Source organism: Sorex fumeus, unplaced genomic scaffold (genome assembly GCF_029834395.1).
Source record: "Sorex fumeus unplaced genomic scaffold, SorFum_2.1 ptg000129l, whole genome shotgun sequence".
Taxonomy (NCBI): Eukaryota; Metazoa; Chordata; class Mammalia; order Eulipotyphla; family Soricidae; genus Sorex; species Sorex fumeus.
In genome coordinates this window covers 5,716,542-5,729,621 of record NW_026606186.1, presented here as the reverse complement: position 1 = coordinate 5,729,621, position 13,080 = coordinate 5,716,542, and the positions used below count along the sequence as shown (strand labels likewise).

The following is a 13,080-nucleotide window of genomic DNA, read 5'->3' as shown; positions in this document are numbered from 1 at the left end:
GATCAATGGCAGTTCCAGAAGGAAAACGTTTCTTAAATTCCCCCTTCAGTTTATTTCTTCATGACACAAACCAAAAGACCTCCTATCTAGAGAGCGTTTCTATTGCAATTACTTCATACAAAATAGCAATCAGTTGCTAGGATAAAAAGTCAAGAGAATTCATTTTCCCTGCTTAGAACTCAAGCAATTTCATTTACTTTTGGAAAAAAAAAAAAACATTAGTAGGTATTAAAGAAATGTACATACTACTTCAATGATTTTTTAAATTTTGGCACATTTTCTGTGATCAATTACAGAGATAACGAATATAAAACAGTACACAATGCTTGCTTCGCACTAAAAAATTAAACATCTCACAACAATCTAATCTTTTCCTTTTATATCCATCACACTGTGAAAAACCCCATTTTTTTTTAAACCCAAAAAACTGGTAGCACTAAATTGGAACCATGTAAAATATTAGAGCCATGTAAGCATCAATGGATTGCTCAATAACATCTTTTAAATGGTTCTGATCAATTGAGGAAATGAGACTATAACTGGGAAATTTGATTAGGAGTTAAAATTACCATTGAGTTCCTTAAAATGTACTAATGAATAATTAATCCCAAATGCAGTTCTCAGACTTCCTTAGAACATAATTCTCAAGTAAAACTGAAAATCCTAGAGGAAAACCCATCATCTGAAGTGTTATGCACAGGTGGGTACAGGAAGTATTCAACACACAGAAAGGCACTATGAAAACACATTAATGTGAGTTGTAAGAAAGATCTGCTGTTGGTTTGGGGGAAAGGAAAAAAAAGTCGTGATGAATTTTAGATCAGAATTGACAGCATGCACACGTTAATAGCAAACCTCCACTTAACAAGCTTAAAAAGTCAAAGGCTTACTAAAGAAATCCTTTGTTCCTGTGGTACTGTCTCCTATCCTAACTGGATTCTAGCCTCCTCCTTTGTGACACGGAATTTTATTGATCTCAAACATGTTCACATTCAGAAATTAGTCTCCAAAGACATCCCCTGAGACGGCCAACCACCTAGATACCGCATATCACCGACATCTTTTTAAAAAAATTATTTAAATTAAAATACATTTAAAAGGACAAGGACATCTATCTGGTCAGTAACATCAAGTTAACCAGGCTCTCTTCTCAACATGACTTCTCCCTTACTCTCCCTTAACTGGTTAAAAAAAAAAAAAATACCCACACCAGATCAATCCTCAACAAAGGTCTGATCAGTTAATAAACGCAGAAACTCGCAGACCCACCCCCCAGGCCTCCCCTTCCGCAGCGCCGGGCTCCCGCGGCAGGCCCGGCCCCTCCGTGGCCCTATCTCCAGGTTTCCTCCCTCACACCTGCCAGGTCACTGTCCTGATAGGGAAACTTCTCGCTGGAGCAATTAATTTTTAGTGCCTCCTAACTGTGCCGGGTGTCTGCCTGCAGTTTGAAATCTGGTACTTGTTAGAAACTGCTCGGTCCTGCATCTTTCGGAGAATTGCGCGTTTATGGCGCAGCGAGGGGAGGGGGCGCGCGGCTCCCCCGAGCCCGTCCTTTATTCGGAAACGAGGAGACGTGAAAGGTGGAAGGCAGGGCAAATAAATAAATAAATCGGGTTTGCCGCCGGAGCGTTTGCCGGCCGGGACGAGCACCCTTTGTAATGCAGGCCTCCCGGGGCTATCGCCTGCACTAATTGCTCCAGGGCGCTTTCCAAGTTCAAAAGTTCACCTTTTACGACCTCACAAAAGCTCCTTACACGTTACCAATAAAAACATTCCGCTGCAAACACCGAGGGGGGAAAATATCAAACAGATACAAATAAAACACCCCGCGGGGAGAAGGAGCGAGGGGGGGAGGGCGAGGCGGGTCCCCCCCACACCACCACCACCAGCGAGGGCGAGCCCGGGAACCTGGGGGACCCCGGGGCGGCCGCGAGGGCAGGGCAGGGCCGGGCCAGGTGAGGAATTCCCGGGGCCCCGACCCCGCGGTGGCCCAGGGGGCTGCGGGGGGCGAGGTGGGGCCGGGGCGGGCGCGGGCGCCAGAGGCAGGTGTCCCCAAAAGACCCGGGCCGGCCGGAGCGCGCGGAGCCCGCGGAGCCCGCGGAGCCGGGGCCACGGGCTGCAGCCGAGGGCCACCGGGTGCTGGAGGTCCCGGCCAAAGTGCCGAGCCGGGGACCCCGGGCCCGGGGGCTGCGGAGGGGTGGGGGGGGCCTTGGGGTGCGGCGTCAGGTCGGCAGGGGCAGAAGGGACCCGCGCGGGGCAGCGCGCAGGGGACGGGGGGAGGGGACGGGAGTGCCCGGCGCCGAAAACCTTTGGGGAAGAGACCCCGCGGAGGGGACCCCAGGGGTGGGGGTGGGGGCGCCGGGCAGCGGGACCCGCCGCACCCGGGACCAGAAACGCGGGGGGGGGGGTCCCACGCGGAGGGGACCCGGGGGGGGGGGAGGGAGGGCCCGCGCGGAGGAGACCGGGGAGGGGAGAGGGGTCCGAGCCGAGGGGGCCGGGGGGAGGGGAGGCCCGGCCGCGGGGGGGAGGGGGGAAACGGAGGTCGGGGCCGGGGACCCGGGCCGCAGGGGGAGGGTCCGCGCCGAGGGGGACCCGGGAGCCGGGGCGCGAGGGTCGGCGCGGCGCGGGGTCGGGCGGAGGTCCGCGCCGGGGGGCAGTGGGGAGGGGGGCCCGGCCGTGCAAGCGCGCGGAGGGGAGCGGGAGGGCCCCGGCGCCGCACGCCCCTCACCCACCGTTGCGCGGCGGCGGGGGGAGCGCGGCGGGGGGCTCCAGGAACCCCGCCGAGCCCCCGCCGCCTCCCCCTCCGCTGGGCGGCCGCTCGTCCCGCTCCATGCGGCGGCGCTCAGGGCCCGCGCTGGGCTCGCCGCTCCGCCATGAGCGGCGTCCTCGTCGTCGTCGTCGTCGCCCGCCGGGGGGAGGGGGCTGTCAGGGGCCGGCGGGCTCCCGGCCGCCGCGCTCTCTGGGCCCCGAGCCGCCGGCTCCGCGCCCCTCCGCGCCGCGCCCCCTCAGCACTGGCCAGCTCCCTCCCCCGACGTCACGCGGCGGCGCGGCGCACGGCCGCGCGGGGCACGCCGGGAGTTGTAGTCCGCGCGGGAGGCGGGGAGGCGCGCCCCGGGGCGGCCGCGGGCCGGAGCGGGGCGCCGGCCGGGACCGCGGGCGCCGCGGGGGGAGGGTCGCTCGCGGGGCGCGGCGGCGGGCCCGGCCCGTGCGGGGCGGCGGGGGCCGGCGCCGCCCTCGGAGGCGGGCCGCGGGGGCGCCGGGCGAGCACGTGCGGCCAAGCCCGGCCCCGGGGCGGGCCCGCGGGGCGGAGCTCCGGGCACTCCCCGGGGCCGGCCGCCGCGGCGCGGCCGCAAATTGGACCCGAGATTAAAGGACCGGAGTTCCCCGCGAGGTGACTGCGTTCGTATGCAAATGGAATCTATAAAACTCCGCTTTCCGGGCTATTCTTTAAAGGCTTTTTACCTCCGGGTGGGCGGGAAAGACCACGGTTTCTCTTCCTTCTCTTTCATTCCGGCCCTGCCGGAATGAAGAATGGGCCGGCGCTCGGCGCTTCCAGCCATTGAGGATGCTCTGCCTTGTTTCAAAGGAAATTGGCTCGGGCTCGGGCACGCCCGGGCTCGGGACGCCCACCGGGGGCCGGGGTCTCTTCCCCGAGCCGCGGTCGGCTTCGCTTCGCCGCAGCTCGTCTTTCTGCAAAAGCGGGTGGGAAGAGCAGCGGGAGCCAATTGCAAGGCCCAGCGCCGCCTCCCCCAACTTCCCACTCCCGCTCTCCCCGTCTCCCCCGCCTCAGTTTACCCGGAGCCAAAGCCACGCTCTTAGGGCAAGGTCCCTGCTGGTCCCGACTGCGCCCATCTGCGGCCACCAGGTGGCGCGCGGCCACCAGTCTCTGGGGTGGCCGCAGCCTCGGTCCCCGGCCACCCTCGGGGGGTCGGGTCCCTCGCGGCTCCTTCCTAGGGTTAAGCCCTACCTGGCTGCCCGGAGACAAAGAACAAGGATACACGAGTGCTTTGCCGGCCGTTTCTTTAGTGATGGGGCCGCCGCTGCCCTCTCTGGTTATCCATTCCCCGCCTCGCTAGCCCGTTAGATGGCCCGTGTTATTCCTTGCTTAATTTTTTCCAAGCCCTCATCCTATGCATTCGCATCCCTGTGTGAGCTGACCCAGGCCACATTGCTCATCACATTCCCTGCCTCACCTGCTACGCCCAAGCGTTGCAACGCTTCCCTGCACTTGCAGGATAGTTCATCTGCAACAATGTATTCTTGCCAACATTGGCATAACCTCTCCTGCATCCTTCATCAGGGGTCTGCCCCTGTTGGGAGGTTGGTGGGAGGGAAGGTTGCTTTCACACTGTGTTGGCTAAGCCACACAGGCCTCTGGGAGGTGACTTCAGTACTGGGCTGAATGTCAAACAGTGCCGAGAATCTGAACCTGGGACTCCTGGCTTCACACAGCCCATTCCCGTGCCCTGCTCCTTGCTCACTATCCTACTCAGGCATCTTCCCAGGGACTTACTCTCTCCCAGGATCTCCATCCCCTCTGTGTTCACGCATTCCCTTTCCCCAACCCACAGAGCAGAGAGTTAACTTAGGTGAAGAGAGAGGAGACAGCGACCTAGGTCCCCAAGCTCTGGGGTCCAAATTCTGTCTAGTGACCTTTATAAGGCTCAGATTCCTCATTCTTCATTGGACTTCCTCTGCCCTGGAGATCCAGTCAGGCTCAGAGGCCCCACTGACAGAGCAATAGTATAGCAGGGAAGGCGCTTGCCTTACACATGGCCAACCTGGGTTTGATCCCCTGCACCCCATGCACTTCCAGGAGTAAGCCCTGACTTGGCCAGATGTGATTCAAAAACCATGAAAAGGAAAAAAAGAGAGAGAGAGAGGCCCCACTGAAACCTCCTGACAACGTTGGGGTTTCTGTGAATGACGAGTCCCAATGGGAGCAATAGTACAGCCGGTAGAGCATTTGCTTTGCACGCAGCCAACCTGGGTTCAATCTTCAACATCCCATAAGGTCCCCAAGCATCGCCAGGAGTAATGTCTGAGTGCAGAGTCAGGAGAAACCTCTGAGCATCGCCAGCTCTGCCCCCCCCCACCCCGCCACAGGAGTAACCCCTGAGTACTGCCTACTGTGGCCCAAGAACAAACGGGGAAAAAAAAGTCTCAGTTGACCCTCAAGATGGGCAGAAGCCTAGAAGCCTTGTGTCACACATCAGCCAAGGACTTCCTCCCTCTCTCACCTGGCAGATTTCAGCTCCTCCACAGGCCTTCCTTGATCTTCTGACTTTCATGATAAGCCCTGCTGAGGCCACGGCCTGAATTCACTGCCAAAGATGTGGAAAATTAAGACACACCTCACTTTCCTATTAATAGCTGTCTTTAAGTCACGTTAACCCCAGGCCTGACGCTCAAAACCTGGTTTTCTGGCAGTGATGACAGTTGCTCCCTCATAGGATTGTTATAAGAACGATATACAGTGATGCCTGCAAACTCACTGTTTCAGACATGACCAGGAAAAAAAAACAAACGGGACCTGTTTTCTTTATTCTCCTAATAGTGCTCATGAACCCATTTCTTCTCATCTGAAATTGTATTGGTAAGAGTCAGTTAGCACAAAAGTGAGAGAAGTGAGGGGCTGGAGAGAGTACAGCAAATAGGGCATTTGCCTTGAACATGGCTAATCCAGATTTAATCCTGAACACTCCATATGGTTTCCCAAACACCGCCAGGAATGATCTCCAAACAGAGCCAGGAGTAACTCTTAAGCACTCTGGGTGTGGCCCAAAAACAAAGGAAGAGAAGAGAAATTGCTCTTTATTGAGACTGAGCCAGAAGCATATTGGGTCCTGGGACAACTGCTAAAGGGCTTTTGCCTTCCTTTGTCCCCCCCTAATTCTGAGAAGTCGGTATTTTCTCCCAATTTGCAAATGAGTAAACAGACTGGGAAGGACAGGTAAAAAGAGACTTTCATACCTTATTAGAAGAGCTGGAGGGGCTGGAGCCTCCTACAGCGGGTAGGAGGGTGTTTGCCTTGCACGCAGCAGACCTGGGTTCGATTCCCAACATCCCATATGGTCCCCTGAGCACCGCCAGGAGTCATTCCTGAGTGCAGAGCCAGAAGTAATCTCTGAGCATTGCTAGGTGTGACCCCCCCCCCAAAAAAAAAAAGAACTGGAAAGGAAAGGAGGGAGAAGGTCTCTGTAGGGGAACCCTGAGACCAAAAACAGGGAGACAGGGAGGAACCAGGCAGACCAAACCCCGTTACAAGGGCTGTGCGCCATGCTGGGGGACAGACATTAGGCAAACCAGCCACCCAAACCTGTAGCTGCAGGCAGAGGCCAATTACACCCAAAAACGCATGTACAGGTCTCTGGCTCCTGACTCATTTCGCCTGGGATGATGAGCCGGAGAGACTTCCTGAGATGAGGAACGTCAGAACAAAATGGGAAGACCGGGTAAGAGTGAATCAGTGATTCAGGCGGTTCAGGTAGGAGGAATGACATGCACAAAGGCTCCCGGCTGGCCAGACCTTGGAACCTACATGGCCACTATGGCTTAGGGCAGAGGCAGCATCACAGAGACCATTGCTCTGGACAGGAAGTAGCCAGCAGGGGGCAGTGTTCTCTGGTAACCACAGCCTTTCGTGGCTACTGCTGCCTGGAGATAAATGTGGGAAATGGACAGGGACACACACACACACACACACACCCTCCTCCAGGTTCCGTATAGCTTAAGAACATTTTGTCTATTCTTTGACTTGATAGAACACACTTGACCAATTCACAGAACGCAAAACAGGTTTCTGTGAAAGCCCTCAACACTCTCCCAACTTCCTGTGTTCCCTCACAGTCTACCCACGAGAATACAGCCACCACATTCTCATTTGACATGCCTGTGGTCCTGGCCTTCACGCATCCCCTGGGAGGAGCGCTGCTTGGGGACGAAACTAATTTGTATTAAACACCTATTGCACATCATTCCTGAATTCCTCTGGGAGATGGGGGGGGCATGAACTCCACCAGTTCCCAAAGCCTAAAGCCCTGGAAACGTCATTACAAGAGATTGCTGGTTCTCACCCCTGGAGTTTCAGAATTTGGATGCAGACAGCAGATCCAGCCCCTGGGGTAATGTGAGATTAGGGCCAGGAACCACCCTGCGCTTGGGGAAAGTCACAGGATGTGCCTGTAAAATGAGGTGCCCCAGTCCTCTTCCACGAGGAAAGGGCATGTGCCACACAAACACACCAACCAGAAAGGGAGCCCAGAAGTCATCTGTCGCATGAAGACTGAGTGCCTAAGAGGGGCGTGCTTGGGCGGAGGGAGGGGGAGGGAGGGGAGGCTGCGACACTGGGGCACAAAGAGGAATTTGGCGGCTTCCTGAATTGGAGGAGAGTGGAGAGGGAAGAAGAAGGGGTCTGCACCCCATCTTGTGCTCAGATGAGAGGAGGAAGGGTCGGGATGTGGGTTCAATCCTTGGTTCTGCCAAAAATGTGATGGACTAGAAAGCAGGAAAGGCCAGGTCTGAGAAGGGGGCACCCTCGGGCTCTCCCAGCTCGGGTTCCACTACGGTCGTTCCCAAGACCCCAACAAACAGACATTCCTGCAAACCCTGGCGGCAACCTGAGAAGGGCACCCCAGAGGGCTCCTTGATTTTTGTTGGCTCGGTGCTAACCGGAGTGAGGGGGTTGGGGGAGGAGGGGCGCCCCTGGGGGTCGATGGGAGGGATGATGGGGAGAAGATGAGAGGGGCTGCTGCGCCTGAGGGCTGGCCGCCTGGCACGCACTATTCCCGCCTCCACCCCCGGCGGTGCTCAGGACTTATTCGGGGCTCTGCGCTTAAGGCTCACTCCTGGCGGGGCTCGAGGAACAGTACGCGGTGCCGGGGATCCGACGCATTTTGGGCCGCGGGCGAGGCAAGCGACTCCCTAAGACTTCCCCCATTTTCCAGGAGAGGAAACTGAGGCTCAGAGCGGTTAGGAGCTCAGACCGTCACCTGCCAGGCCCAGCCCGCCGCTGTCCCATTCCCCTTCCCCCGGCGGGGTGCGCACGGTGTGAGCAGCGCTGCCCGTCGGCCGGGCGGCCCCGGTCGGGCCCCCCCGTGCACGCTGGCCACGCCCCGACGGGCGGGCTGGCGGGCGGGCGGTGGCGCGGGGCTCGCGGAGCTGGCACGGGGCTCGCAGTGCTGCCCGCGTCCCTCCTGGCCCCACCATGCCCGCGCTCCCGCCCCGCGCCCGGCCGCTGCCCTGGCTGCTGCTGCCGCTGCTGTTGCTCCGCGCGGAGCCCGCGCGCCCCGACCCACAGGTACGCGGCCCCCGGAGCCGCCCCGAGGGGGACCTGACGCGAGGGGGCGCTGTGGCAGGGGCGGGGGGCGCCGAAAGGGACGGAGCAAGGAGCCCGGACCGCGGGCTCAGCACGCACCCCGGGAGAGGCGCGCGCGTGGGAAGGTGGGCGCGCGGGGACGGTGCGCGCGCGAAGGAGTCCCCGCTCCGGAACCCAGAGCCGAGGAGCCGGGCGCGGGTGGGAGGGGTGGGGGCTTGCAGACCGGAGGAGGCCCCCCTGGCCGCAGCAGGGAACTCCCGGGACCCTGGGCAGAGACGACCCCGAGATCTGCTTTCAAGTTTCCTCGGTCGACGGGACCACGGGAGGGCAGAGTCTTGACTGCAACCCTCCGGGCTTGCGGGGGAGGGGGTTGCCCCGGGGCTTGCGGGCTCCGCTGAGCCCCTAGATTGCTCCCCATTAACCCCCAGCCTGGGCTGGTGCTCCTGCCATGGGTGGGCGCGCCCCCCGGAGAACAGGACGCCAGAAGCACCTGCTCTGTTCTCAGTGCTGGCGACGCTATTTGCGCAGGTGTCCGGGGATCTAGATTCAAACCCCACATCCCCTCAGCAGGTGGCCTAGGGCTTCAGCTCTCTGGGCCTCCTTTCCCAGCCCAAGAACCCGGGGGTGATCTTGCCCGTGTTTGCAGCAGACGCTCTCCGAGTGCGTGCGTGCCTGTCAAGCACCAGGGGCGTTAGCGCAGGGTCGGAGTCATGTGTTTCACATATGCAAGGCCCAGAGCCCAGCCCCAGTTCCTCCTGCCCGGGCCACCCCAACACCTTAGGTCGACTCTCGTGTCCCGTAACACTGCCCGGGAAGCTCAATCCAGCTGTTTGGCTGAATATCACCCACCAGGAGAGATCCCCTTGCCTCCTTAAAATACAGCTTGAAATATCACACACACACACGCACACCAAATACTTAGCTGCCCACTTGTCACCAAGTATGTGCCCAATCACACAACAGTGGTTCATGAAATCTTACCCTAGGGCCCTGAAAAGAAGTGAGCTAAGGGCCAGTCAGGGCAGGGTCATGAGGATGCTCTGGAAAGGACCCCCTGTGAGGAGGAAGACCAGAGAGTGAAGAGCCCGAGGCAGGCTCTGTGTCTGGAGCAAAGTAGGAACTTTTCCCTGTTTGTCTGGCCTCTTTCCTGAGAGAACGGGGTGGGGAGCTGCCCCAGCGACTGTACACATGAGACCCTCAGAGTAGGAGGAATGCTCAGGGTTCAGGGACTGGAAACACATGGGCTGCAGTCCCAAGCATGTGCTCCAGAGACGGGGAGAGAATGAGGACTGTTCCCATTTACAGATGGGGAAATCAAGGCAGAGAGAGGGAGAGAGAGAGAGAGAGAGAGAGAGAGAGAGAGAGAGAGAGAGAGATGACTCCCAAAGCTCAGCTCTGCCCCTGTGTCACACTTCATGTGACATTTCGTACCTTATATGACATATTGGGCATATCACTGTATGTCACGTCACCTCACTTCCACCATCCAAACAATAGCATCCTGGCTTTCCATCCAGGATTCTCTTGGGGTGGTTCAAGTAGGAAAATAAGTGAACTGAAAAAACCAGCTCCCCAGATTGGCACTTTGCTGCTTCTCTCTAGCTGGGAGGAGGATTTGGTGCTAGGCATCTCCTGAGCCATGCAGAGAGCCAAAGTGCTTATGGGGGAGGGTTTGCATTCAAAACAAAGACAAAGAAAACCCAACTCTTGCTTATGGAGTGAGTCAGCCAAACACTTGCTGGAGCCTGTGTGTGTGTGTGTGTGTGTGTGTGTGTGTGTGTGTTTTACTTGCTCCAGGGCCCTGCTGGGGGCTGTGCACATGCCAAACACGTGTGTGTGTGTTTATTATACTTGTTCCAGGGCCCTGCTGGGGGCTGTGCACATGCCAAACACTTGTGTGTGTGTGAGTGTGCATGTGTGTAGTTGCTCCAAGACCAGCTGTGTGTGTATTTACTTGTTCCAGGACTCAGCTGGATGTGTGTGTGTGTGTGTGTGTGTGTGTGTGTGTTTGCTTCAGAACCAGCTGGGCTGATGGGGTGGGAGACCCTCCTAGAGTTTGGAGAGTGAGGCAGCCAGGGGGATGGGGCACTCAGCATAACCCTCCCCCAGACACCTCCCACCCAGCTGGGAAAAATAAAAATCAAGTGAGTTACTCCACATTCCTCAGCCCTGCTGGACTCCGGCTGGCTCTGCAGAAAGTGTTGTTTGCGTTCTCACCCTCTGCCTCCCTGACAATCCTCCTTCCTCTCCGAGTCTGTCCAATTTTGGGGGGTGGGGAGAGGCGAAATCCCTTCTGAGGGTCAGCCTGCGGCTTGAGGCTTTTCTCAGGCCCTAATGGGTTAAGTTGGCCCCCTTTCCAGCCTTCCCACACCCATCTTCTTTCCTCCCACTACTTTCTGACACTCCTCCCACACTACTTCTCCCCACTACTTTTTGCCCCAGTACTCAGAGTAAAACTCGGGGGTCTGACCATCTCCTTGCTGAACCTGGTTTGATTCTGTGTTAACAGCAGCTCCCCTTAAGAAGGATTCAGGCTATGCCAGCCCTTGGTCCTCACTCAGGAATGAGTGAGGAGCTTATGGTTCCTGGTGTTTGTGGAGGCTGGGCAGGCTGCTGCACATGACACCCAGGGCTTAGCCCCAGGCACCTTGTGGAATCTGCTTTGGGCTACGTTTCCTTGGAATGTGGTGAGGAGTCCTCCCTTTACGCCCCATTTCAACCTCTGTTTCCCCACTGGTGGAAGGACTCCTGGTGCCTCATTCTTCCAGGCATCTAGGGGCTGGAGAACAGGACTGTCTTTGGGCATTGGCGTGATAGAACTGGGCAAGGGGAACCGGAGACGCTGGAGCAAGCCTGGTGGTGTCTGAGGTTGGGGTTGGAGCCCAGATCCCAGGCCAGGCTGGTCTCCAGGGGTTAGGTGTTGCTGCGTCTCCACTTGGGCAGTTTTCGCCTGTGGGTGTAATTGGAAACAGCCTCCAGAGTAGGCCAGGGCTGCACAGTGGCCATGAGGGCTGGGCCAGGCCCCCCAGGTCTCTCTGCCGGGAAGATCTTGCCCTAACACTCTCCTTGGCAAGATAAAGTCCCAGGAAGCATCCTGTGTGCCTGGCCCTGTTCCCAGCCCTTCTTTCTTGGATTCACCCAAACCTCCTGGTGGGGCTCCCACCTGCCCCCATTTGACAGACTTGAACACTGAGGCACCAAAGAACCTGTGGCTGCTCAAATCTTCCAGACAAGAGCCTGAGGAGTTTGCTGGGTTTTGTTGGGCATCCACATAGCCTGGGGAGCCAGAGAGAGCCTGAACCTCAGGTGAAGATTAAGTGTTGCTGTAGATTAAAGCCAGGGTATCTGCATTTGGAAAGACACTCCAGGTACCACTGAGGCACAGCCGCAGATGAGAACTCCTGGAGGTGACAGGGCGCCGGGGAGGTTTGTGGAGCATGATATGACTGAAGAGGAGCTGGAAAGATGGTTCTTCTATCACCAGGCAGCGGAGCATTTCCTGGAGAGTGAGGACCAGGCAGAGACAGGCGGAGGGTGAAGATGGGGAGAGCGTGGCTGATGGCTTGCACAGAGGAAGAAGCAGCTTGGTGCTCTGGGCTGGGCAGGAGGGTGGGTAGCTTCGTAGGAGAAGCACGTGGGTCCAGTTTGGGATGGATCGCATTCGGGGTGTCTATGGGAGGCGGTGCCCAGCTGGCAGTGGCTGGCAGGGGTGTGGTTTGCTGCAGGAGGCCATGGACGTTGCCTCTGGGCAAATCTGGGTTGGCCATGAGAGAAGGAGGAAGACTCAGCCTCAAGGAGACCCTGTGCTGTGTTTCTAGAGTCCCACCCCCACCCCACTTTCCCTATCTGGCCAGATCTCCCCTCCACTCCCCCCAAATCCCAAAAAAAAACTCTCTGTGTCACTGTGGGATGCTCTTGCAGATGCCCAGGGATCTTCTCATCTGGAGTCTTTCCTCCTCACTGCTGCAGTTCTTCTGATGTTGCACCCAGCCTGGCTGCCAAGCCGGTACACATCTGGCCGTGAAGCTGCAATGCTGTGCATGCATGGTTGTGATGCTATCATCCATATACCCACATGGCTTTGCTCACATGTGGTTGTGATGTTGCAACGCCCTCACATGCATAGTTGTGGTACTGCCGCACACACACTCGTGTGACTGTGATGCTGACCAGGGGGTCTCCTCTGTGGTCAACCCTGTGGTTGTCCTGCACAGTCCAGTCAGAGGGCTCCAGGAGGGCTGTTCCCTGAGCAGTGAAAAGTTTGCACTGAGCAGGCTGCCGGGATCACATACTCAGCAAACCAGGAACCATGCACAGCTTATGTGAGCAACAGTGGGGTCCGAGTCTCGACCTCTCTCCTGCAAGACAGGGACTTTTGCCGTGGAGCCATTCCTGGCTCACACCCAACAGTGCTCAAGGAATCACTCCCAGTGCAGTACTCTGGGCCCCTGTGGCTCCAACCTCTTTTGAACTGGCTCCCAGCCGCCCCATCCCCAACCCACGGGATTTTTTTCTTCCCTTTTTTGGAGTCACACCCAGTGATGCTCAGAAGTTACTCCTGGCTCTGGGCTCAAGAAGTACTCCTGGCGGTACTCAGGGGACCATATGGGATGCCAGGGATTGAGCCTGGGTCTGCCATGTGCAAGGCAAATGCCCTCCCCGCTGTACTGTCACTCCGGTCCCTCCCAGGGGCTTTTAGAACACAGACTGCTTCACTTCGGGGCACCAACAGCCATGAGTGCTCAGTGTGGTTGCTAGGCAGA

The 13,080-nt window shown here is 57.7% G+C and overlaps 1 protein-coding gene across 2 annotated transcripts in view; it reads right to left on the bottom strand.

The window, feature by feature from the left end:
* NR6A1 (nuclear receptor subfamily 6 group A member 1) overlaps window positions 1-3,002 on the bottom strand; it is a 201,108-nt gene extending 198,106 nt beyond the window's left edge. For both annotated transcript variants that reach the window (XM_056138654.1, XM_056138655.1), the window contains exon 1: window positions 2,733-3,002. In XM_056138654.1, the coding sequence (XP_055994629.1) occupies window positions 2,733-2,832 (100 nt within the window). In that variant the 5' untranslated portion in view covers window positions 2,833-3,002. The remainder of the gene's footprint in view (window positions 1-2,732) is intronic.
* Between the last annotated feature and the right edge of the window lie 10,078 nt (window positions 3,003-13,080).